The sequence below is a fragment of the Podarcis vaucheri genome (genome assembly GCF_965113315.1).
Source record: "Podarcis vaucheri genome assembly, chromosome: 4".
Lineage (NCBI taxonomy): Eukaryota > Metazoa > Chordata > Lepidosauria > Squamata > Lacertidae > Podarcis > Podarcis vaucheri.
In genome coordinates this window covers 60,117,760-60,145,534 of record NC_138762.1, presented here as the reverse complement: position 1 = coordinate 60,145,534, position 27,775 = coordinate 60,117,760, and the positions used below count along the sequence as shown (strand labels likewise).

At 43.3% G+C, this 27,775-nt stretch overlaps 1 protein-coding gene across 4 annotated transcripts; it reads right to left on the bottom strand.

The window, feature by feature from the left end:
• On the bottom strand, positions 1 to 25,318 carry NDP (norrin cystine knot growth factor NDP). Of its 4 annotated transcripts, none has more exons than XM_082221294.1 (4): positions 25,267 to 25,318; positions 24,472 to 24,617; positions 5,908 to 6,266; positions 1 to 892 (listed from the first exon to the last, which is right to left on the bottom strand). In XM_082221294.1, the coding sequence occupies exons 3-4, from the start codon at positions 6,124 to 6,126 to the stop codon at positions 665 to 667; spliced, it is 447 nt and encodes a 148-aa protein (XP_082077420.1). In that variant the 5' UTR covers positions 6,127 to 6,266; positions 24,472 to 24,617; positions 25,267 to 25,318; the 3' UTR covers positions 1 to 664. The 4 variants fall into 4 exon arrangements, with proteins under 4 accessions (XP_082077420.1, XP_082077418.1, XP_082077417.1 ...); XM_082221292.1 differs by having other exon boundaries at positions 25,113 to 25,306; XM_082221291.1 differs by having other exon boundaries at positions 24,472 to 25,306.
• Between the last annotated feature and the right edge of the window lie 2,457 nt (positions 25,319 to 27,775).

The window sequence follows — 27,775 nt, the reverse complement described above, 5'->3', positions numbered from 1 at the left end:
TTGTTGTTCAATAAATTTTCTGTTATTTATTTTGTAACTGCACCTAAACCACAATAAATTGTCCAGCACTTGGCTGCCAGACCAGATAAAATATAACTTTTACCATCAATACAGTCCATTTCCAAGGCCAATATAAACTAATGGGCATATTTAAAAGATACAATAGGCTTCTGCATACAGGGACGGAGTCTTTCTCTTCTTCTAAAATAAAACATTTCCCACATAATAGCATCCAATGTACATATTCTATAATGTCTTTCATTCTTTTTACTTTTACTGCCAGGGCGCTCAAAATGAAGAGTCATAATTTCTCACGGGCCCTTATTCAGGATTTAAAGAAATACTGAACCAGAAAAACTACCCAAAGTATTTTCCCAAGAAAAACAGGTTTCTAAAAACCAGTCCTCCACCACCACAAGAGGTTTTTTCTTCTTCAGCATAGATATACATTCTGATGTCTGTTCATGATTTGGTACATTCCCAAGCAACATCATGATTTGCTTTCTGCAGCTCTGAAAATTAAATCCATGCTTAACTGGCCTTGGTTGTGTGAGACCTGTAATAGCAAGTTGGTGAAAAGGTGAGCCTTGGCTGCTGTTGCTTCTGAGAATTCTGCTGCAGACCATGTGTCTCTCCCACTCTTTCTGCTGCAGAAGGTTTGCTCCTAGGAGTTGCACTCCTCACAGTGGCAGGAGAGGATGTAACGGTAGGTGGCCGTGAGCCTCATGCCACCTGAGCAGCGCAACCTCATGGCTTTCAGCTTGGAAGTCTGTGGCTGGCAGCAATGGCACGTGGAGCGGAAGGGCTGTTTCAGGACCGTACTGAAGGACACCATTGGTTCGGAGCGTGATGTCTGAGTGCAACGTCCCTCACAACGAGCTAGCAGCACCATCTGCAAAGGAAGGAGACAAAGGAATCAAGGAACGGAGCCCCAGAGCAGTGCAAATTTGTGATGCCAGCAGAAATTGTATCGTTCATAACTACCTGGTTCCTGTTAAGCAGCCCACTTCACAACCCATTTAGGCCTCATTGCATTGTGTTAATAATTTAATTATGGGTATATATACTCTGGGCCTAAGTTTTCTATCACATCAGCTACATTTTGTATACATTTTTTCATCATATTGGGGGTTTTTTAGATATAGAATGCTTTGGTTATGGATCAGGAGGGGTAAGATATGAAGTGTTGCAAACCCAGTCATGTGATCTAGAACCCGTGGCCACCTGGAAATGGCCAATTTGGACCCCTTGTTTCACATGAGTTCTTTTCCTAGTCCACTTGTTTCCTGTCTATTCCTCTAACGCACTTAAGCAGAAAAAGTAATCTACTGTAGTGCTTCCGAGGCAGAGGCATGTATGTGTGCAATAATATTATAGATATGACAGCAGTCTAATTAAAACATTATTAGCAAAAGAAGAAGAAGAAGCCATGCTATTGCCATTGATAATGGTGAGCTCTGCCCCAAGATGCTGTTACAGAATTTCTTCTTCCCTTTGGGATTCTCTCCCAAAATTCTCCGCTCTATTCATGGGTAATGAAATGCCTCACTCTTTCCACTGCCCATGAATAGCATGGAGAATTTTCTCTCAACCCTAGGCTTGCTACTGTTATAGAATTAAATACTGATTGGCATTCATTCCTCTCTCTTGTTTTTATGGACCATATTTCCCCAGACACAGATGATACCTTCCAGATTTAATAATAATATAAAGGAGTCTTGTGGCACACAGTGACACACAATGCAAGTAGACTTTTGTCAAGCAAAGCTTATGCCATAATTAACTTCACAGTATTTAGGTGAAATAAGACTCTTTGCTGATTTCTCTGCAATAGTCTAACACTGCTATCCTTCTGGAAATCCCTTACTTGTTGTATGTAATGCTTTTAGAGACCACTTGCCCTATATTCCTATCTGGCCCCTGGGCTCAGCTGGTGAGCCCTTGTTGGAGGTGTCACATATTCAGTATGTGGGTACCACCAAGAGGGCCTTCATTGCAGTTGCACAGGCATTGCTTTAGATCAGGGGTCAGCAAACCTTTTCAGCAGGGGGCCGGTCCACTGTCCCTCAGAACTTGTGGGGGGCCAGACTATATTTGGGGGGGGGGATGAACGAATTCCTATGCCCCACATATAACCCAGACTCATGTAAGAACATGCTGATTCCCTGACCATCCGTGGGCTGGATTGAGAAGGCGATTGGGCCGGATCCAGCCCCCGGGCCTTAGTTTGCCTACCCATGCTTTAAGCGCTGTTCTTTCTACTGCTCTGTCTACTCAGCCCTCCTCCAGCTGAATTGTTGTTTTCAATTTGCAGTTGACATAATCTTCTATGAAGGATTTACAGTATATTATGCTTTGCAGTTTTCTTTTATGCATTTCTTTTATGCATCTTACATATTTTTATATGTTTAGTCTACATTATCCTATATATAGTATAATATAAGGCTGGTATCAGTCGTTTGCTTTTTTTAAAAGGCTGAACAGAGAAGGCAAGTTCATTTTTAACAGGCAATAATGGGGACAAATCTCCGTATGGATTTTTGAGCTGGTTTTTGCAGAGAAAAGAAGGGCAAATGGTCAGCAACAGCAGCAGGTGTTGGAGCTACAATCGATGGCGCTGCCTCTCTTCCCCACTTCTATGGAGGAGAACACAGCAGAAAACTCAACAGCTGCTATTAAGCCACAGCAAGTTTCTCCAAGTACAATATTTCAAGCAAAAACACCTTTTTTGGCATTTTCTCATGTTTCTAAATGAAAAAGGAAAGGTTGGCCAAAAATCACTTGAAACCATATGTAAACCACATCTACTACATTTGGATAAAAAGAAAACTGGATCTGAAGCTGTCATGGAAGGAGGACGTGTGTGCACTCAAATTAATTTCATATCCCTTAAGAAAGGCAAGTGGTGTGTTTTTACCTCAATTTTGCTACCAACTGAATGTAATTAAGAATATAAGAAGCTGTGTTATACCGAATCAGACATTGGTTCACCTAGTTCAGCGGTGTCTACAATGACTGGCAGTGACTCTGCTGGGTTTCAGACCAGGGTCTTCTCCAACCCTGACTTGAAGCTATCAGGGATTTAACTTGGGACCTTCTGTATGCAAAGCTGATGTTCTACCCATCCCCAATTACTGAAGGGCCATTCCACCCCACTGCCCTACTTTCAATCCACATGGGATTATTTCTCAATAGCACCTTTTTGTCTCATTGTGATGAGGTCTACAAGGTAACCACAAAAAATACACTGATTTTTATTTTGGGGGATATTGTCTTGAATATATGAAATATATACTAATATTAGCAATTCATAAAAATTGGTAAAGGGGGCATCACCAAACAGAAGGAGACCAAAAGAGGGCCAAGGACTCAAATTATATTGAAAAATTGAAATGTATTGAATAGTAAAATGTCTTTAGAAAATGCCTGATACATTCTGGTAAAAAACTTTCCTCAAGTGTACAATATTACAGTTTTCATGTCCTGTAATAATAAGAACAATTTGAATATTGTAAGAGGGGGAAATGGATTCTTGTGCCCTACTGAAACACAATTTTCTAGGGACATTTTCATATTCTATAAATTTTTGTTTTTGAAAATTCTTCTTGAGGTCTTCTTCCTCCTCCTCCTCCTCCTCCTCTTCTCCTCCTCCTCCTCCTCCTCTTCCTCCTTGCTAATAATTCACAGATGCTAAAAATCATATGGACTCGGCAGGAGGGCTACAGAAATTTCTGATGGTGATGAGGAAACCTCTGGTCCTTCCACTCATTATGGAAGTTCTGCTTTAAAATATGGTGGTAGTACCACCACCTTGAAGGAAAGACTGTCTACATGGTCAGTCACACTTTCCCCTTAATACATTCACAATATGAAACATATCAGGAAGTCTGTAACAAATGAAGTTGTCTGGCTGAGAAGGGAATGACTAGATGAAGTACTTTAAAACAACCTGAATGACAATGACAGTCCTGAACACTGAGCTGAGTCAGGAAAATTCCCACACAATACATTGTGTCTTTTCAGTGAATGCAGCAACTCAATCAGCACACAAGAAAATATAATCTGGATGAGTGTGGCTAATTTCCCTATTTTAGCTGTACGTATTTGCTTGCTTGCACTCTGGTAGATTTCTGGTTGCAGCTGGTGAACATGTTAGTATTTTTAAATGGTATATTTTTTCAATTTATAAATGTACCTTTCAGAGCATTTCTTGCTGTCACATTTTCTAACACAACTCTGCAGCCATAAAGGCTGAGTGCCTATTCACATAATCTATTTTGTGTCCCTGCAGGCAGTCCATGCCTTCTCTAGGAATGTGCTCATGTGGAGAAACTTAATATATATGAACTGACAGATCAAAAATATGTCAGCAGCAATTTCTGTGACTGGAGTGGTTGGAAAAATTGCCACCTCACTCCAGGGAAGATGAGCTGACTAGATTTGCAATTGGCCAATTCATAAATTTCTTCAAGCAGGTGTATCAAAAATTATACCACATGAATCAGAACTGGCATCGTCATGGGGCAGTTACTTCAGACAAGTTTCCAGAAAGAGTGATGATTTTCTTGCCTCCAAAGAACGGTGTGACTACTTTCAAACACTGAACAGCAGTTCAGGCCTTGTGGCAAATTGTTTTTGAAACTGAGGACACTTTGAGATATGGCACATAGGTCTGCAGTGCAAAGGGTGGGGAGTAAAAAATGACAGCTCAGCCCCTTGTAGGAGGCATCTTTTCAATATTTCACTCCGGAAGCAAAAATCTCTATGATCTGTCCTGGAATCAGCCCTTTTCATTTAAAAATAAAAATAAAAGTCGGACTTCTTAAGAATCTCCTTGGACCATCATCTCCTCTGCTTCTCCTGCAGAAGAAGCGTTCTTTGTGTGAGTGATCAGTTACACTAGGGATGGCAAAGCAATGGCACTCATGTTGATGTTTGACCATCATTCTTGACCATTGGCTATGCTGACTTGGTATGACAGGAGTACCTGAAAGGCAATAGGTTGGGAAAGGGCGAATTACACCATCAGTTTTCTGGATGTCCATCTGATTTTCGGTCTGTGGTATTCGGAGGTATCAGCTTTATTAATTCATTTATTTTGCAAAGGATTAGATGTCATATTTCCCTTAATTCAAATGCAACCAGTCATGGCTGGAGAAGTTCACTTCGGCTACAGCCCTATGCCCACTAAGCTCCTAACTAGGGATGGTGGGAGTTGCACTCCAACAATAGCTGGAGACCCAAGTTTGAGAAACACTGCATATGCAGTACTGGGATTTAATATGATTTTTTTAAAAAAAAGTTTAGGAATATAAAGACTGGTTTACCAGGGCAGCTCAAAACATTTTGCCACCTGATGTGGAGAAGCAAATGGTGCCTTCCACTCCACCCACAAGTCAAAATTCACAGAGCACAAAGTCAGCCAAGTTACTTTAGCACCTGAGGCAGCACATCCTACAAATTCCTTCCTTCCTCCTTGGCTTCCTCCTCCTTATTTTGTGCTTTTATCCTGTATTTGTATCTTGTGAGCCATCCTGAGATCTTTGGATGAAGGGCAGCATATAAACTTAATGCATAATAAATAATAAAAACAATATTTCAACACACCAGTTTCCAACCCTTCTCTTTCAAACTACACACACACAGAATTTATATACACTCTGTTTGAGGGGAGAGGAGTAGATAACACCATTGCACATAAGATGAATAGCAGCTGCCACTTTAGATGATGTCATCACACATAGCTGTGTACAATTGCGAATCAGCATGTGCAAAACTGCACTGTGAAAAATCGGCTTCTGTGTGCTTCAGATACATGTGTACACAACACATTGTCCTCCCTTATGTTGTTGGTTTTTTATGGTGCTTGCATGTAAGAAAGGCCGAGAAGTTTAAGATAGCACTTACCTTTGAACTGCACTTGTACAAAGGGTGGCTGATGGAATCCACATAATGGTGCCTCATGCAACGGTCTGGGTCTGAATCGATCATGAAAGTACTGTCTGTTTTACTGTCTGTGTCTCCCATTATTGCCAGAAGGGACAGCATGGAAATGGAAGCGGCTAATACATGATTTCCCATCGTTGGAGAACTTCTCAGGAAATACAGTAGAGGGAGGCAGAGCATCAGAAGCACTCTAAAGACTGAGGCCCAGTCCCTTTCGAGGAAAATGAGAGCTCTGTGCTAAGTCTCTGGCTTGTCATTGCTGGTTTTGAGTTAGGCATTTGTGGAGGGTATAATCCATCAGAACATCTCCTGCATGGCTGCTGGGATAGAAAATAAATAAATTAAGATCCTGGAAAAACAACAAAATGGCCTCTAGAGTGAACTAGGCATAAATAATAATAAAGCTCAAAAGACTGGTGTCGGCCAAGAAAAACTTGCTGAGCAAACATCATCCCATTGTAGGTGTGGTGGAAGAAGAGGTCAAAGCCTCTTCTATCAATGTTTTAATAATAAGGACATTTAATATTGCAGAAAATGTTTTTATGCAATGAAGTCTCCAGTCGGTTCCGTTCAATGTCAATTATTTAGCAAGGCACCTGAGGATTTCTGAACATTAAAAGGCCTGAGGATTCGCATGAAAAATTGAAAGGTGTGTTCCAGAGGATTAAAGAGAGTTACATTAAAGATGGAAATGTTGGCTCAAAGCAGAAACGAAAATTAATTCACTGGGCTCATCCCTCTCTCCAGTGATCTGCTCAGCCATTCTAATCAGTGATTGCCCCAATGATAGACTTGCTTTTTGTGCTCTGCACACAGCTGTGTCCACTGAAATGGGCTGAGATGTAGGGAACATATGTGAAAATAAGTGTGCAGTCTTGCTGCTAGCAAAGAGATCTTACCTACACATCCACAAAGGGTGCGTGAGCACACACATGGCATGAGTTTGAGGGTGAGTCTCTGGAGCTAGGGGAAAAAGTGCTTGCCTTCATAAGTAGGAGGGCACCCAAGTTTCAGAAATACTGATCTAAACAAATCTGAATGAGATTTTACTAACAGGAGGTTCTGTGCCCATACGGAGGGCACATTATAAGAGTCAGATTTTTCCATCTTGAAGAAAGAGATGGGAGCCACTACTTGACTATATTAAATTTGTTCACCTGTATGGAAATGTTTATTTACTTGCATTAAGCCAAAATAAATAAATCCCAAGAAGCTCCAGCAAATAACCCCCAAAGCCACATTCATTTGCTTTAAGTCACACTAGGATCAAATCACATAGTGCACCAAAGGTTGGGGACCTTTATCAGCCTGAGGGCCAAATTTATTGGCAATGGACGAGACTCTGATTTTTGCACAGTAGGCTACATTCCAGCACTACGGATGCCAGAGGCTTCTACACACAGACACACGTCTATCCATCTCTCTATCCTTTACCCAGGCATGTAAGCGGCATTATCACAGTTCAAAAACACATTCCAGCTAGGCAAACGCTCTCAAGGAGTGTACCAAGCAGGTTCAATGGGGGATATCATGTGAGGATCAGATAGAGAGATGCAAAGGGCTGTGAGGCGTGGAGGCCGCTCTCTGCAAGGCCTTTTCCACCTGACCTAGGGGCGAGGCCCCAACTCACCCAGCCCTACTGAAGAGGCTCCTCATGAGGTCGGAGGAACATCGCGTGGCTATTGTTTTGTTGATTTAATATGCTTTAAATCGCTTTGAGGTTTTTATTAAAAATATAAAGCGGTATAGAAATTAAAAATTAAAATTTGGCCCCCCAGGTTTCCCACTCCTGACATGAAATATCAGTGGTGGCATTTCATCAAATGATGAGGGCTAGAAACATATATTCTTTAAAACCTCCTAATATTCCTGCTCAAGATAACTGGTGCTTGAAAATCTGAAGCTCTTGACACTGAAAGAATAGATGTCCTGTTGTACTTTCTCTTTTTTCACCAAGAGTTGTTTTATATATGTTTTATAACATGTACATTAGAACATAAGAAGACCACCGCTAGATCAGGCCAATAGCTCATCTAGTCCAGCTAACCCAATATCTGTGAGAAAGCCACTTCCGTGATCCCATAGGAGGTGGGGTTGCGGGCTTCACGCCCCTCCCCCACTCTCGCAGGGGCTGGCTCCAGCCCCCGCGATAGCAAAAGGAATCCCCAGCCACATCATACCCCAGGCCAGCCAATCGGCTGGTTCTGGGGGCGGGCCTCGGCCATTTAAACCCACGGCAGCCGAGGCTCCTCCTCTTTCCCTCGCTGCAGCTGACCCGGCTTTCCCTCCCGTCCTGTGTCTTTATTTCCTTGGGGGGGGAGGCGGGAACTCGCCACGCAAGCATACAAGCAAGACATAAGTGCCAGCGCACTCTGCCCACCTACAGTTCCCAGCAATGGGTACACAGAAACAGGCTGACAGAGGTGAAATATATAGATGAGCCACCTGATTAAATAGCAACAGCTGCAGATCTTACAACTTCAGCCCCACCAATAAACCTACCAAATTCATTTTCAATAAGCATATAAGATATGTCAGTCAAGTCCAACCAACCAATATGAGAAGAAGAAATAATGTTAATCAGTGAGCAGGTCTGGCCAAAGACATTTTGCTGCTTCCCACATGTCTAGGTGCATAAAGGCCAAAGGCAGCCAAGTTATTTTGGCATCTGGCGCAGAAAACCTCGCAAGCACCTCTCCCTCTCCCCTTCCTTAGCTGTCAAAATACAATAAACAGAAATGAAATGAAATAATAGCCGTTAAGTACAAAACCCATAAATTAAATTAAATAACCCTAAATTAAAGGATCATAAATTTAAAATACAATAACCATAAATTTTAAGAATCATAAATGTGGAGTACAGTAACCAAAAATAAAAGAATCATAAATTCAGAACGCAGAAATCATGAATTAAAAAGCCATTTGCTGCTCTTTCATAACCCCAAAACAGCTGCATGTGGAGGCTTCCTCACCCTGCCCAATGGTAGGACTGGGCTGGCCATTGAATTGCTACTGAAGGACATAGAAGGCTGCTCCCCTGTTCCAACCACTAGCTGTTTGCCCACCTTTCCTTGCTCCAGGTAGGCAATTTGAACAGTGACATGCCTCTTGTTCGCAAGCAAGCTAAAGGACATAACCCCAGGTAATTAGCCCACATTCTGAAGGCTGGATCCAGCCTCCCAAGTGGCCTCCCCTATCCCTCCCCACCATATTCTCAATCTGGTTCACTTACTCAAACACGATTTGTGAATGGAAATACCTGCCTGCAGGGGCAAACTATATGGCAATAGACCGTGTTTAGTTTAGCTTGAGAACAGGTTTCTCCATGTCTTTCCTAAGACCTACTTGTGTTATTGTTCATCTGCTCTGTCCAATGGACTGCTGAGCCATGTAGTGGCATACCCACCCAGAGGCTGCTTTCTACCACCAGGGGAAAATATGCCAATTTTGATTTCAGTTTCTCTCCCTTCTCTTTCTTCACATTTCCAAATCAGTTTTCAAAAAAAAAGGCCTTGTGAAAATTCACCAACGTCTTTGTATGAATTTTTCCTAACACGTGCACCTTTGTCTAACAAACACTTTCTTATAAAACAATCTCCGCTAACATAATTTATTTTTGCATGCTATTCTCACCAATATATGCATTTATATGTACATTTTATCCTCCTCTAGCATTACATTACAGTGGTACCTCGGGTTGCGAACTTAATTCGTTCCGGAGGTCCGTTCTCAACCCAAAACTGTTCTTAACCTGACGTGTGTTTTCACTAATGGGGCCTCCCGCTGCCACCGTGCCGCTGGCGTGTGATTTCCGTTGTCATCTTGGGGCAAAGTTTGTAACCCGAAGTGTTTGTAACCCGTGGTGTTTGTAACCTGAGGTACCACTGTACTTGGATGAAGAGTGGCATTGCAAAATTCAGATAAACACAAATTTTGGAAGGACAGCTCAGTTCTTTTCATTCTGGAAGTGTCAGATTAGAAAGCTTCACCTTTGGAGGTGAACGGAATCAAATTACTCCCATCTCCCATCCCTACCCAACACTACTGGAGAACAAGCCTTTCTTGGTGGTGAACTGGGCAGGGTTGACTTGCATGGTGGCACTTAGAAAAACCAGCGACTGCATGGGCTGATGGAGGAGGCTGCAGGGTTCTGCAGAGAATCCTACAGAGCCTCCTTTCAACTCTGTGGTGGTCCTTGAAGTACTAGCTCCAAATAAGCTGCTATGAGAAAGAGGCCAAAATTACAGAAACTGCAATAAAGATGATTATATACATTTGCAAGAAATGTGGTGGGAAAGTGAAAATTACAATTGCGGGCCCTGCAAGAACAGGGTGAGGAGCGGCTCCCATGGAGGCCTGCCATAACCTTCCCCACCCCCTCTGATAAGCTGCCCCTTCACTAGACATGACGCTGTGCTGCTGGGTGTCTATTGCCAACACAGCTGGGCGGTTTTTATGCCAGGCATCTGGCTGCTCACCCAGGCCAAAGCTCTACCTCTGTTTCCCAGGTCAGCTGGGTATGTGGGGAAGCTGGTGGATTCTTCTAGGGCTTATGCTTAGCATGAACTACCATACTTTTTAGGGTGTGCCCTGTGCAACAGTTGCAGGTGAGGCTAAACCACAATCCTATGGAAACCGCTCAATAGTTATCTGCATATGCAGGCTGCCATATCGTAGCACCAGAGGAAGATAGAAAGCTCCATGTTCTACAGTAGGAGGGCCACTCGCACAGCATTTTAAAACAGGGGCACAGATGTGCATGAAATGTGTGTGTGCTGATTTTGATGAGTAGGTGATCATTTAGAAATGATCACATTAATTTGAATAGAAACACACAATACATCCCACCATAGTGAGGAAGATGGTGACCAGGTGACTTTTGTACCTTCTCAGTTTCCTACCTATCTAATAGGCAACTTCAAGGTCTCTTCTCTACCTTCCTGTTTAAAGTGGGCTTAGGATGGATGGCCCTTCAAACAAAGGACTGGCAGCCTTTCAAATAGAGAATTGTCCTCTGTCATGCAGGACACATGCCTTCTTTATTCTACAGAAACACTGTCAAGCATCTGCTTGGGCTTGGCTCCATAGAGTGGGCCTGCAGGCAAAACTGACTACTCACTTCAGAATATAGGACGAATGAGTAAAACACCCTTAATAGTTAAACCTATTACGGTCTGTAGTGGGCGAGACGCCCCGGGGGGCAACGCAACTTCCTATTTTGCTTCCAGCACAGCCCTCCCATCTCCGGAGCTGGAGTTTTATTTGGAAGAGTTTCTGCTTGTTTGCCTGATTGATTTGTTGCTCTTGCTGCGGAGCCTGCCAACCTGATGCCAGGTTTAGATCTAATAATAGGCATAAAATTCAAGGAGCTGCTAGCTGTGCAAGCAAATGGCAGCCCTGCACGAGGCAGACTCTCTGCTCGGAGCAAGTCCCTTCCCACTAATCCCGGTGTGACCTGTGCGCCTGCTGGAGAATTGCAAGCAAATGGACCTCTGGCAGACTCTCTTCATGGGCCACTCCAAGCACTCTGCTTCCTTTTGCCATGAAACCACTAGGAAGGCCTAAGCACAATACTCTCCCTTCGCCTCTACACACACTCTCTCACACACATACAATATCAGTGGTGAGGGAGGAGGTCTACAACAACGGGGTGATTGTAAGGAGTTCAACAAGGTAATGTATCTGAAGTAGTTTGAACACACTATAGTGCGATATCAGTGCTATTTCCTGGTTTGATTTATACCTTGCCTTTCAGAACAACTCCCTCCCAGCACATCTTGCAGTGCAATATAATGCAATAATAAAACCACCAGCAGAATGAGTAAATAAAAACAGCAGCTGAGGGCTAGTGCTACTAGCTACAGGGGAAATTACGGTAGGCAGACACAAGGGCCATGTTCCTTCCTGGTAACTGTGGATTTAGGATGTGTGTGTGTACATGGGTGTAAACAAGGGGATCTAGGAACATGAAGTCCATGTGGAAGCACCTATGGGGCAGCCTTGCTTTCCCAGCTTCCAAACACATCTTGCTGGTGCTTACTGGTGCTTACTGTCTTTGTCTGGCAGGCAGACGGTATGTCATTGAATTGTGACAATGGCTCTTGTTGGCCTGGATACAGGAAAAAGAAGTGTGTGGCAAAAGTCAGAAACCTTTAACTTTTGCATGGGTGGAATATAGCCTGCTGTGCAAAGGTAGGACTCACATCTCCACACACTTCTGCCTCTTGCCCAGTTGCTATTGACATGTGGCCCACAGAAGATTGACCAGGAAGAAATTTGGCCCCAGGCTGGAAAAGGTTCCCCACTTTCTGCCTTATAGGAATGTGATCTGGAGCCTCCAGCCAGTGCGCAAAGCATAATGTGCTTTCTGACCAAGCCCTGACCTATGTTCTCTTTGGGGCAATTCCGATGCAGTCTGCCACCACGTGGAACCATTTTTCTAACCACCTCTTTGTGAAGCCATAACTTTTATTGCAGTCCTCCATGCAAAATGAAACTTAATCAGCACATAAAAGAGGTTAAGTCATTGTTACCAAATATCCAAAAACTAGAGAAAGGTTTTCATATGAAACACATGCAAGGTTTGGCTGCGCTAGGCACCGTTCCGTATGTATGCCTGAAAGGGAACATCAGATGGAAATTAGGGGGGGGGTGTGCTTGAAAAACTGCTAGATAAAGAACATCAGGGGTTGGCACTGAGTATTTTCTCTTCTGCTAATGTTCGTGCCATTATATTGATATTGGATATATGCTAAGTGCTATGCCCTCTCGAGCGCCAAAATTTAAATTACGGCAATGATTTCCTCTTGCATTTTTCCTTGCAATCTATCAAGCCCTCATTTAATGCAACATTCGACATTGCTCCACCCTAATGCTGCTTTAAACAGAACCAACGTGCTCTGGCACAGTAGTGTGAAAGGGACTTAGCAAGAGAAAAAGTGTGCTTTGGCTCATCTCCTCTTTGTTTCCATGTGGCACAGAGAGAAGAAGTGCCCAGTAGGTCTTGCCCTTTGTCGGTAAATAAATATTTCTGCAGTGGGATTGTTTCCCTCCCCCTTCTTCATGCTTCCTTATTTAAGCATTTGTGCACGGCTGATGACTGGGCAGGCAGACAGTGATGTGAGTGCATTTGAAACCCTCGCAACTGCATTGTTGTCCAACTTAAAAATGCCGGATGAAGTCATAAAGCAGCTGTGATCCACTCAGAGGGAAAGAGGTGAAAATAGAGAACTGAAGCCACATAAAAGTCAATTCCAAACAAACTGAAATAATTGCACCCCACCCAGCACGGTTTTGTATGGATACCAAATTTAAACATTCGGGGCTAGATCCTGCCTGACATAAAGGACAAGAGTAACTCTGGCTGCAGCAGAACTAACGCGATCTACTTCTGTTGAAGCTTTGGCCTGCCATTCACACACGCTAATCCAGTGTTATATAAACAGCATTCTGGACGAGAGCAAGGAGGCACCGTAGTCAGATTGTCCAAAAGTTAAGGGTGGGTCTGTTAACTTCTGGCCCTTATGTCCTCGATGACGCCCCCTCTTAACTGTCGAGTACTTCCAATACAAAGACAGAATCCACCTGTGTAGTCAGTTCTCCAGCATAACCCCATCATTTTGAGGAGGATGTCGGAGAGTAAGATTTCACTGTCATTTTCTGGAAGCCAGTTCTGCTATGTAATTTGCTATCACTTTAGCCTCTTTTCCTCTGAGTGAGCAGCTGAAAATGGTCTTAAATTCAAAACATTTTCTAAAACCCATTTGCTCTAGTTTTATAGATTTTTTTTTGGTGTAAAAGAAAGGTTTACATCTGAAACGCCTGCTGCTTACTTCTCCACTGGCGAGGAATTAAGAGAGTCCTTGGTGCTTATCAGCAAAGAAATGGGGAGGAGGGATACCTTGTTGGTTGGGACCCTCCCCCAGAGATTCTACTCGCCTTGGAGAACATCCATATGGCTCATGCCTCTACAGTCAGTTGGACACTGCAATGCCACTAGAAAAGAAAGCATCTTTTCACACCCAGAGACCATATTGCCAATAGTGGGATGGAGACTCTAGAGACTGCATGGTCTATGCTGGTTCCACAATGTCCCTATCAGCTCTGCAACTGGACAGGGAACCAGCATGAAAATGCCCAGCCTAGAATTTCCATGAGGTTAAAAAGGTAAAGGTACCCCTGCCCGTACGGGCCAGTCTTGACAGACTCTAGGGTTGTGCGCTCATCTCACTCTAGAGGCCAGGAGCCAGCGCTGTCCGCAGACACTTCTGGGTCACGTGGCCAGCGTGACGAAGCTGCTCCGGTGAACCAGCACCAGAGCCGCACACGGAAACGCCGTTTACCTTCCCGCTAGTAAGCGGTCCCTATTTATCTACTTGCACCCGGGGGTGATTTCGAACCGCTAGGTTGGCAGGCGCTGGGACCGAGCAGCAGGAGAGCACCCCGCTGCGGGGATTCGAACCACCGACCATGCGATCGGCAAGTCCTAGGCGCTGAGGTTTTACCCACAGCGCCACCCGCGTCCATGAGGTTACTAACCAATAAAATTTCAGCTATAAACACAGTATGCCTAAAGTGTCGATTATTATTCTGTACCTTAGCACCATCAGTCATCAGACAACTAGTTCACTGCCTTACTAGTTACTTGAGAACTTGGGATGGCACTGATGAAATTTTATCCAAAAATACCCATTAACTATCTTTTTAAAAGTAATCATAATCATATGACAAGCATGTCACCTCTCAAACACAGAAGAATAGACAGCATTTTGAAAGTAAACAAAGAGCAATTCAGGCTGCAATCTTTTACATGCTTACCTGGGAGTAAGTCTTATTGAATTCATTGGGACATACTTATGTTTAAAAATGCATAAGATAGCACTGTCAGAAGCTTACAAGTCCAGATATTTTTCTATACATTTTCTTTTCTGTCTGAAAGCTTTTTTTAGTTCAGCAATATATGGATAGTAACTTGATTGTGGGCATTGCAGGATAATAGCTTTGCACTGGGGAAAAATTGATTGTAACTGTTTACAACAGACATAGTAGCATCAAGACCTCTAATCATGGAATTGCACCTAACAGTGATATATAGGAGAAAGACCACAAAGTTGAATTAAAATATCTGGTGTCAGTTGGACTGATATTTGGGGCAAGAGTTCTGCTCTGGCTTGCAAGCCAAAGTGGAAGGGACTGTCCTCTTCCCATCTCCATAGAAAAAGGCACAGTTAACATTTCTTCTCTTCCCCCCAACCCCCACCCCGACCTCTGTTCCCTGTTGGCCTGGCAACAGCTTCACAAGCTTCACTAGTGCCATCTTAATATGGTGATGTGGAATGGGTACTGTTGCTTGGCACAGGATTATTGAATGGACACAGAAGACCAAAAAAAAAAAGTTGTAGGTAGCCATGCTGGTTCATTCAAAAATATCTAGAAACCAATGCAGAAACCAACAAACATGTCGCAAGGTAAACAGCAAGCTTTCAATTTCTCCAGAACTCTTCTACAAGCTGGAAGGTAGAATTCTAGAGTTTGAGTTCTGATAAAATCTCACTGTGGCTTTTGGATTCTTTTCTCCCTAAGAGACCAAAATGACCACCTACAATTTTTGTTATTTGAAGACTTTTAAAACTGAAGGAAGATTACATTTTACTATGTGAAGATGGGATATGCCATCTGCATTTTGGTTCCTACAAATAATTCGTTATTATTTGTGCTAATAATGCTATCAGAGGAATCATACTCAATCCTCCTTTCAAAGTTATTTGTGGCTACATGGGGGGGGGCAGACATACGGTTTCATTTCCAATCTGTGTGTATCCTGTAACTTCCTGCTAAACTACTGTTAACTTTTCATACCACAAATGCTCTGAGTTTTTGCTGTTCAGCTTTTGTTGCACTATAGCCCCTCCAGACAACATTAATGTGGTACTAATAGGGAAATATTGCTGGACAGCTAACAAAGTAGAATAAATTCACCACTAATGCACTATTATTGTGTCAACAGCATGTTGTAGAAGACATCCACATTGGAACACCCATATGGAGGGTCTCCCAGTTGGACTTCTATTGACTCTTAGTGAGCCACCCAAAATCAACCTCCAACGCTGCTTTAAATAAAAACTGCCAAACATCTCTTTACTTCTGTTCTCTGCCTCACAAGGGATCCAGGTGCTGGAAATGGATCTGAGTAACTGCTGTATGTTATACTCTTTTTAATAAAAAAAAAATATGGAGAACATTCATTATTGTTTCTTTATCCCAGCAGACTTTGGTGCAACCCAAAATCTGTTTCCAGATTTCAGGACGCTCTACCAGAGACTAATCAAATTAAGCCTGCCTAATGTGTCCTGCACTCCGTCTTAAGACTGTCATTTTCTGCAGACCTCTAGGTTTCTGCATAATGTCTAGCTCTCTCCCACTTTCCCTGTTTTGCTTAAGCCTGAAGAAAAAGCCTGGAGAACTCAAAAACTTGATCACTATTTAGCAGTAGCAGAAAGCATGGTGGGGCAGTGATGCTCCCCTGATCTCTGGCTGGTTGCAGCTCTGCTGGTAGAGTGGAAGGGAGAAGGCAGCAGCAAAGTCCGCATGGCAGAAATCCACTCGGGGTCCCACCAGATTGGATCTTCCAGTGCATTTGCACTGCGCTAACCTTGCCACCACTTTGTTTCTCCACCTTCCTTTAAGCAGCACCAACATGACCAACCAAAGGCCAGGTGTATAGCAGTGATGACCCTCCAGACCGCTCACTTCTGCTCCTTAGGGATGGTTGATTTGCTCCTAATAGAAGACAGTATGTAATATGTAGATATGCAAGTGTTTTTCAGTCACTCATTGCTTTTTCTCTTGAGGAAATCACTGGGAAATTTCCACAAAGGATGAAAATAATAATAATGAAAGAAAACAGTGTGTCACACACACACCCAGCAAAAACCTCATATAATTCCATTGCAGTGTACCCTTGTCAGGAATTAAATCCTTTCCTTTGGATTCATTCAGTCAAACTTGTCATTTCCTTGAAGGAAGGACTGGATGAAGAAGGATGAAAGGTTCTCAGATATCAACTTGTTTCTTTTAACAAGGTGGGTGGCATGCTCTGAAGCTCCCATCCAGCCCCAGTCTGAGTGCTGTGATAGTGATATGTGGGTTACTATCATGATATGACTGACCTTCCTTCACCAAACCAGACGCTGAACATTAACTCAAATACTCAACTTGCCTGCAAGGCCATGCAAATGTGGATTATAGCTCTGCTGTATTAATAAGCATGAGAACCTTATTGGCAGACTCCCCTAACAATGATTCAATTCCTATCTATCTATCTATCTCTCTATCTCTCTATCTATCTCTATCTATCTAATCTATCTATCTATATCTATTATCTATCTACGTATCTCTCTATCTCTCTCTATCATCTATCTATCATCTATCTATCTATCTATCATCTATCTATCTATCTATCTATCTATCTATCCATCTATCCAGCTGTCTGTCTCTAAATCTCTAAAATAATATTGATCCAGCGGAATTCCTGGTGGCTCAGAGTCCCATTGGTATGAGCTGGCTTCAGCATTTGATGGACAAATGGTGAGAAAGAATACATTGCCTGCCATTTAGATAAAGTTCCGCGATTGGGCAGGCTGCACCACAACATTCCAGCAAACAGAACGAGAGCCGGTGGAGCTTGGAAGTGGTAGTGCCAGTGCTACCCGGATTCTATTCTGAATTAGATTATGTGAAAAAAGAGTGAATATATAGACAACCAGCTGCTCAAAGGCTTACTACAACCTTGCTTTTATTGTTCTGCTAAGTTAGAGGTGCGGCATCAGAGGGATTCCATGCATACCGTCACTGAGAAATTTTAATATGTTCCACACTGACACACATAAAAAGGAAGTAACAGCTGATCATAAGTCAGACCAGGCGACAGCATCGCCCTCCCTCCCTCCTTCTCTTTCGCGCTCTCCCCATGTGGGAGCAGAATTGTGGGCCCTCCAGAATTGTGGGGTCCCAGGTGGATTCCACATCATAATCGGCAGGGAACCAGGCAAACGAGCTCATACAATTACATCTATGTTTCATTATGGAAGTGAGCATGTACAGTATTCGCTCCTCCCAGCAACCACCCAGAGTGGCACATAAAGTAGTGAATTACAGAGGCATGCCAGATCAAAGCTTTTGCAGTCCCCCTTTCTCAGATTACAAGAACAAAGGAATAGTCAGTGGCATGGAGAGGCAGTCAACTGAAAATAGGCAGCAACATGATGAATCACTTTTTCTGCGCAAATTATCGTGTGGAACTCACTGCCACAAGAATTTTTTTTTCTTAAATCGGAAACTTAGCAGGATTTTAAAAGACAGCAAGTGCCAAATGATTCACATTAATACAAAGGAGACCAAACAAGAAAAGTTTGAAACATTTTTAAAGGACACTACCTAGCCTTTTGTGCTTTGGGACAAAAAGCAGATTTTAACTAGAAAAGTCTAAAGAGGCATTTGTTTGTTTGTTTGTTTGTTTGTTTGTTTGTTTGATTTACAGCCTGCCTGTGAATTGAATGGTTCTCAAAGCAGCTTTTACATAAAGGTCAGACTCTTTGACTCTATTAGCCATGCCCCACCGGCTTCATAGTAATCCCTGCCTGAAAGGGTTTGAACAAGTACAATTGGCTTATGCATATTCTGCTCAGTAATATGGAACCCACAAAGTCAGGGCCTTTCTAGTGGTGGCTCCTTCATCGAGGAGGCTGAGGAAACCCAGCAAGATGGACGGGGTATAATATTAAAATTGTTATTACTATCCCCTCCAGTACAGAAAAGCTCTTCGAGGCTTCTGCATTCTTGATTTTGCACTGCCTCCTTTGACTCCTCCAATCCTGCCATTTGCCCTCCCCTTCTCTTTTCCCCCCAACAGTGGAAGCTGCTCTGTGATGCCATGCCGACATGCCACCCTGACCTTTCTTCTGGCTCTTGCAGCTGTGGCAGCAGCATTGGCAGCAGCCTTGCCACAGTTCTTCTCTCTCCTTCCTTGGCAGCAAGAAATCCAGTCCCTTCTCCCCCTTTTCCTTCCCTCCTTCCTTGTGCCCTGCGGCTGGGCTGACTCAGCCCCTGCAGGGAAAGGAAGAGGATAAAGCAAGAGCGACCACTACCAACACAGCCACACCTACACCATTGTTTCTCTTTCTCTGCCTCCCCCCCCCCAGCCCTCCCCTCACTGCCTGATCACATGGATCCTCCATTTGGGTTCTCTCTGCTTTCATGCAAATACCCATCTCCGACCAAAAGAAAATTAACAGGCTCACCAGCTGCAAAGCTTCCCCCATCCCTCGCAACATGAGGGTCGTCCACTTCATTCCCCCGCTTTATTTAAGCAGGAGTTATTCACCAAGACAGCACTACGCTTTCACTTTTACAGTTTTTAATATTCAGGTTGTGCTTGCTTGCTTAACATCCCCTCAGTACAACAAAAACGGCATCAGCTGGCTTACGTCAGAAAGAAGCGGCTTCAGTGTGGCACATTGCCATGGCAGCATGGCACATGACCAAAGGAACATTTCTGGTGTGAAAAGTTGGCTGGTATTTCCTGGAAGCTATGGACCATGTACCCATCTCAAAGACTTTGAGGATGCAAACCAGCTTAAATTCAGGAGCACATGTGACCACTCTGATACCTTTAAGAGCACAAATCATCCCAAATGCACATCTGGAAGGGAACTTAGATGGCTGCTTTAATTTATCAGCTTAGAGCATCCTATACATGTCTACTCAGAAGTAAGACCTACTGAGTTCAATAGAATGTGAGCATGGGACTGCAGCCTTACTGAATTGATTTCATGTATACTTTATATTTTAACTGTGTCCATGAGCTGCCTTGCAAGGCTTTCACACTGAAAGGTGGCATGGGACTCCTACTGTGGTGGATTGTCCGCAATGTTGGACTAGAACATGGGAGACCAGGGTTCAAATCTCTGCCGAGCCATGAAACTCACTGGTTGATCTAGGACCAGCCATTTTCTCTGAGCCTGCCCTACGTCAATGTATTGTTGTCTGAGTAAAACTGGTGGGGCCCACCTTGAGCTCCTTGGAGAAAAGGTGGGGTGCAAATAAATACATCTTAGAAGGATGAAGAACAGCATCCCTGCAGGATCAGACTTAGAGACTTCCTAAACCAGCATCATGTTCCCAACAGCAGCCCCCCAGATGCTGTTGGGAAGCTCTGAAGCAGGCCAGGTAGGCAGCAGCCCTCCCCACATTTGTGCCCAGCAATTGATCTTCAAAGCTATACTGCCCATTTAGCCACCATGGCTAATAAATGCCCCGTGAGCTTGTCTAAACCTTTGAAAAGGCCATCTAAGGTAGCAACCATCATCACATCTGTCTGCGCTGGATTCCATAAGTTAAGAATACGCTGTCCCTCTCCAAAGGTGATCCACTGCAGTGGTTGCTCAGTTCTACTTAAAGTACAACAACGTTTGATCCGGTCCTGCTATAAAGCATGTGCCTATTGGAAACAAAACACAACTACTCCAATTTGTTTTACAAACAGTCTTGATCACGAATAATTGTCCTGATACCATCATGGACACAAATAATCATGCATGCACAATAAAGAAGAAATCTCTTTCCTGAATCTCACTAAGTTCTGAGGAATCTCAACCCAGCAAACAGCTGCATGAGGAGATCTGAGAAGAGACAGTTCTTTCCTTCCACTGATGTAACAGTGTCTTTGCTGATAATGGTAGAAGCAGACCGCCAACAGCAAGCCAGATCTGACTTGAGTACATCAGTGCTTGTGTTTCTAACGCCATAGAGGCAGCTGTCTCCTCACCCTGACAATGTGCAAATTGCATTCTATTAGTGACAGTCAACTTGGATAGCTTTTGCATTAGCACTCCAATGTGGTGGTTATGGCACATGAATTCTGCAACCTAAACAAACTGTGTTAACTAAAAAAGTGTGCTTATTTCATAGAATTTGTTCTGCTACTGCTATGCAAAACCCTTTGGGAGAACTGAACGTGCCACCCTGAAACATTGGAAACCTGTTCAGCTCAACTGTGGTTTCTAAAATTTCACTTTGTGTTGCCCACATGCTTGCAGGTTTATCGTTGCAATAATAAAAGCAATAGGAACCAAAAGCCAGTTTTAGAAAACAGAGATCCTCTGAAGGCTCAGTTCGGCACACTCATAGCACTGGATCCTATGCCTGCCTGCAAGGATCACACAGAATCCACACCGGCCTGCTTTTAAGTCTGTTGAACCACAAATACATCCTCAGTGTTGCATGTGATAGATTTACAGGTGTGCTTCTTTATAAGTGATTCACTGTGAATGGCTCTTAACAGGAGACGTGTAACAGGAGTTTCTGCCCTAGCCTTCCCATCTAAAATAATCCTCTTAAACATTTTCACATAGCTTATGTAGCATAAGTCGTTAATTTCATTGCCACCATGAGGCATCTATGGCACTGTCAACGTTTAAATGGTGGAAGAGGCCATTTCAGACAGTAAGCATAACTGAGGGAAATTATTGCAGAATTATTCCTCAGCTACCCAAACAGAGCTAAGATGAAAATATAATAACCATTGTGGAGTCATTTGGGAGGAAAGGCAGGATACAAATTTAATCAATAAATGAAATAGATTCTTCAGTGCAAGGGTTATAGCTCAGTGTCACAGAACAAGCTTTACATGCAAACAGTCCCAGGTTCAGTCCCTAACTTCTCCAGGCAGGGCTGGGAAAGATCCCTGTGTGAAATCCTGGAGAGCTGCTCTCAGCCATCGTAGACAATACTGAGCCACATGGTTTGATGTAAGGCAACTTTCTAAGGTGGGGGATCTCTCTACTGCATTAGGACTTTGTCTTTCGGCTCTCCAGCCTCTTGAATGACATTACACTGTTTTGGAATCCACAAATCTGATGCCATTTGCCTCCTTCCAGTGTATAATCATAGCAGTGATGACAGCAAGCATCTGCCCTTCAACGTCCATGCAAAAGGGGAGGTTCAGGCTGCACGAGTTTTAACTGTAGAACATGCTTTCACTTAAATCCAAATGCTTCTGCTGTGTTCACCCATCTTGATCACATCACCCTTCTGGATCAATGGGTGGTACTCACTAGCTTTCTGGGACAAAACCAACAAACAAAGGGGGAGAGCCAGTAAAAAATGAAATTATCCAACTGCACGGCAGTCTTTTATTATTGCATGACACAATATTTCTATGCAGTTGGGTTGGTTGCTTCCATTATTGGGCCAGGGCTAATGAAGATGGTCCTTAGCCACAAATTTCAAACATATTTTCTAAGTTATTTTCTGTTATGTCTGTTTGCCTTGCTGTGGTTCACACATTTCCATTGCAAACATCACACTTCATATAAGGGAAATGTTATCTTTAAAATATTATTGTATCACTTGCAGTAAACTTATTCTACTATTATTCTTCCTATTTCTTCAGAGTGAGGGATGAGCCAGAGAGCTTCATTCACTTTTTTCCTTTCTGAATCTTAGACTAGCTGGCAGCACTCCCCTCAAATGCAGCCTTTAGAAAACACTTTCATGCCCACATGAAATTTATGCTACAATCATGCGTGCTGCTTTAAATATTCATTCAACTCACTGTCTGGTGATGCTGTTTTCTTCAGGAATTTGTCCACTAAATTTCCTCGATGTAGATGTTGCTGTTACATTTAACATGCTTTTAAGCTTTTGAAACCCTAAATAACTTAAGACCACAATATCTAAAGGACTGCCTTGTTTCCTTGCTGCCCAGCAACAGCACTCCTCAGATGGGACACTGCTGAGAGTAACATATTCAGAAGCGCACTTTGCCTGTGCAAGATACCAGGCTCTTAGTGTTGCAGCTCCAGCTCTCTGGAATTACCAACTAGCCAAAAAACAGACAGGCACCTAAGATGATGATGTTTAGGCACCTACTGAAGACCTTATTGTTTAGGAAGGCTTTCTTTGAGGTGTAGCCCAGTCATTTATGGAAGATCAATTTTACATCTGGTGAAATGTTTTTATTGTTTTTAGAGCTTGTATGGATAGTTTTGTTGTTCTGGAGTTTGCTGAATTGCTCTTATTGCTTTTACAGCTGTTATTATTATTATTATTATTATTATTATTATTATTATTATTATTATTATTATTACTGTGTGCACTGCTTCTATGGCTTTATGATGTGAAGCCACCTATACATTTGTACAGTGGCGTAGCGTGGGTTGTCAGCACCCGGGGCAAGGCAAGTAATTTGCGCCCCCTAACCCGTGGATTTGCGCCCCCTAACCCGTGCCCCCAGATGTTGCGCCCGGTGCGGCCAGCCCCCCTACACCCCCCACGCTACGCCACTGCATTTGTATAATAATAATAATGCAAATGAAATTGCCATTACATCTTTGGTTAAAAAAAACCCATTGTATTATTATCTCTCAGAATTATGCTGCTCTAAAATAGAACATTTGAAACCTTCCCCTCCAAAAAAGGGGGTCACATTAGTCTTACTGAGAGTAGACTCATTGGTTTCAATGAATCTGCTTGCAATATGGTTTAGTGAGCTATCACCCAGTGATTCCAGGGCAGCGTCAGAAACTTCTTTCAACAGGAGGTATGGGGAGGTTGGCAAATTATTTCTGAGAGCTTTGCCCTGCCGGAGCATCCTTGGTTTGATCTGCCGAACAGACATCCCCCTGCATTATTGGTTGTGCTGACGGCGTAAGCCGACTGCTCAATATATCTCCTCTGTTCTGCAGCCAAGACAAACACTGTGGATTCCCTCGCCGTTCCTAACCAATCAAATGCACATATTAAATCCATCCTAATCCATAACCAGTGCTGTGCACCCCGTGGCAAAACTTCCCAGAAGTTTGGATAAATACAAAAGGGGGGAAAGGGGGAAAGGGGGGGGGGAGATCCCAAACAAAACCTAAAACCTCGCAAAGGATGACACCCAACCCTAGAAATAAATATTGCCTATTGTTTCGAATTATTCCAAGCCCTCCAGCAGATGACTGGCAGAGGATCAGCATACATTAGTTGTCATAAAAGTAAACACATCTCCGTTTTAAAGCAGGAGCTACGCCTGCGTTCATGGAGTCCCATTGTAATGGGACAAAGGCAGCGCTGGAGATACCCCTCAGCCCTGTTTTTGGACTCGCACAACTCAGCTGCCTGTCCCCCTTCCACTTCAGCCTCGTACAAACGAGGGTCAGTGCAAACCGAGAAGCCCCTGCGCGGAGATGAGATGGATTTAATGCTGCAGTTATTTTATCCCCAGAAGGACTCATTCTTTTTCCCCCCGCTGACTGCCCCCTGGCATCCTCAGGAGACACATAATTTAAGGCACGCTGGCAATAAATAAATAAAAAAGATCTAGTAGGCAGCCAATCTTTAGGCAATCGCTAATGAAATCGTGAACAATAAAGCAGGATATTTAAAGAGCGCGGGGCTGTCAAAAGACAAATCATTCTCATTAAGCACATTAAGGCGATATTTGGCGTTCTGATCCAATCTCTCCGTTCCCTGCCTGCTTACCTTTGCAAAACGCGCCGCTTTCACCTTCCTTTGGACTCCGGCAACTCAGAGCGAAAAAGAGGTCTTGTTACTTCCAAATGCTTTTGTTCTTCTGCCCCCCTGTCACATGGCTTGCCTTTTATATTTGCAACACACAAAAGTTAGGGCTGTTGTTTAAGCAGGAGAGAGAGAGAGAGAAAGAGAGAGAGAGAGAGAGAGAGAGAGAGAGAGAGAGAGAGAGAGAGAGAGAGAGAGAATGTCAAATGGAAAAGTGCCATTGCAGTCATATATCAATCAGGCGAGCGGCAGCGGCAGCTCACAAGCAAATGGGAATTCCACAGAAATGTGAAGCTCTTGTTATCTGAGAAATCACTAAACACCACCAGTCAAGCTTCCTTCTTCTGCACAGACTTCTCTCATTGGAGAACTGGAAAACTGGATGCAAATACACGGAAATTTCAGGATGTTTCCTGTGATGGCATACAAGGCTATGGAGGTTCAGGTCCAAACTTCATTCTGTTCCACCTAAATTTGCCAGATCACTTGGTCAGAGACAAGCTCATTTGCACCTCTGCTAATTGTTTGCCATTTCAAATTGGGGGGGGGGGAGAGAAATACTTTTCAGGAAAATATCTGCCAAGTGTAACTTCTTCCAAAGTCACCTTGATGAGGTTTTGTCTGAAGAGTAAGTTATTGATGCTAGATTTATGAATTGAATCCTGTGTGTGAGAGAGAGAAAGAGGTACTGACTTATTGCAGTTGGTCAGACAGGGCGTATTGTATTGCCTTGTCATTCAACTGAATGAACATGCATACATTTGCATCTTTCTCCTTGCTCTCTTGGAAGTCTGCTTTAAGCAAGCTGTCTCCGGGACTCACATATTAATGATCAGAAAGACAGAGTGAACTCATCACCTCTCCGCCCTCTGTGTCCAATCTTTAAAACTTTTTTTTTTTGCTTAAGCTTTATGTGCCAAGAGCATAATGTTAACAATCCGCTTCTAATGATGAGCAAAATGGAACTAAACAGCGAGAAAAAGTACCATACAACCAATACTAAGCTCACTTCCTTTTATACTTATGAAATTATGCAGGAACTGTAAAATCACCTCCCACTGGGCTTACGGGGGATGGAAGTTATACAACTTGCTCTAGTGCCACAGACCATATATTTCTGTAGTGTTTGGAGGATTAATGTCAGTGCGCACAAATGGTAACAGGGCCACCAAGCTGGTTAAAAATAAAGGCTTGTACCCAGGGCTGAAGAGCGCAGAGGGAGCAGATCTTGCCATTCACAAGTGCCTATCTGATCAGGAGGCTGGACCTGCAAAAGGCAGACGTCCCCCTGAGTCCATGCTGTCACCGTCTCTTTAGGTTTGGGCAGGCTGGGTGTTGTTAATATCTGAGCCTCTTATGTGGTAAAAGATCAAAAGACAGATGGAAATTATGCTGTAAAAATAGACTCCTCTAAAAGGGGAATGGCTGGTAGATGAGTAAGCATCATGAACACAACAAAGGAAACATTCTTTGGCTTGATCTGTACAGTCAGATTTGGCTGGATGGAAAGCAAGTGGGCCACTTTGGTTTTAGAGGGGCTTAAATTTGAGTTTGAGCCATCTCTCCCACCCAGCTCCTCGTGAAACGTTCAGTTTGTTCTTTCTCTGCAGCTTTTCACTGATCTCTTTGTGACCAATTTGGGGTCTCGCCTTCCAACTCTGGTGTTGAAAAGAGGGATGGCGAGGTGGCAAAAGGGGGGAGCCATCCAGAATCTCTGTCTAGAACCATTTTTATTTTATCCAAAGTGTGCTCTGGAGAACTGCAATGGATATAAATAAAGTAAGAAGCATGGTCTGTTGTCACAACCCTCATTACTGGGAAGTGAGCTCCACCGAATACAACTGGACATACCGTATTTTTTGCTCTATAAGACTCATTTTTTCCCTCCTAAGAAGTAAGGGGAAATGTGTGTGCGTCTTATGGAGCGAATGTAGGCTGCTCAGCTATCACTGAAGCCAGAACAGCAAGAGGGATTGCTGCTTTCACTGCGCAGTGATCCCTCTTGCTGTTCTGGCTTATGAGATTCATAATATTTTTTTTCTTGTTTTCCTCCTCCAAAAACTAGGTGCGTCTTGTGGTCTGGTGCATCTTATAGAGCGAAAAATACAGCACTTCTGAGAAGACATGGTTTTATTTCTATTTCATAAAATTTATATTCACCAAAAATTCATAGCAGTTTGCCAAAAGAATAAAACAACAATTTAAAACATTCAAAAATTATTAAAATCAACAATAAGCTAGAAACAGTTAGCAGCTTTCTACATATCTGGGTAGGCTTGTCTAAGCAAATATGATTCTAGCAGATTACAAAAAAGTCACACCCATTTTAAGCCACTTATTTGTCAATAGCTCCTCTGAATGCAGTCAGAATCTCCTTAGACAAAGGACTGCTGCAAATGTTCTTTTTACTGCATATATGATGCTTTCTGCTCATGGTGCTAAGGGGCAGCTCTACACAATCCTGGTTCCAATAATATTTGTGCGTGGGAAATTTTTTGGGGTGGTTAAACTGCTCCATTTCCAATCCGTGCACATTCTGTAACTCCCTGCTGAAATCCCTTAACTTTTGTACTGGTCTTTTTGTCTCCCTTTTGTTGCACTACAGCCCTCTCTGGGCTGCAATAATGTGGTAGCATTGTGGAAGCACCACAGAACTACCAATGAAGCAGAACAAAGCCACGACAAACACACTATTATTGTGTCAATAACATGTTTCTGAATACAGCTGCCAGGGTCCTTACCCTACAGCAGGCATAGGCAAACTTGTCCCTCCAGATGTTTTGGGACTACAACTCCCATCATCCCTGACCACGGGTCCTGTTAGCTAGGGACGATGGGAGTTGTTGTCCCAAAACAGCTGGAGGGCTTAGTTTGCCTATGCCTGCCCTACAGGCTGAAGGAATCTACCTGGAATAAGTCTGTCATTCAACATTTGCGGGAGCAAATATAATTTTGCAGGTAGCCGCAGCAGAAAAATGGTATGAGATGGCTAAACTCCTTCGCCGGACAATCTGCAGTCCCTTCTCTGTGCCCAGACCTGTTTCAGAAGTTGCTGGGGCTAAAAGAAGGAGGCTGTGACTCAGTGCATAGCTGCCCTATGTGGCCAGCCCCCAAGACTAGAGAGAGGAGCAGAGAAGAGTTTCCATGTTCTGGCATCCAGGCTGGTTCTGCACAATATGAGTGGCTATAAAGCCTTCCTATTCAGGTTGGAACTTTGCCTGAGCAATGATAGTCTTTCCTGGCTCTGGACTTGTTTGGGCTCTTGGCT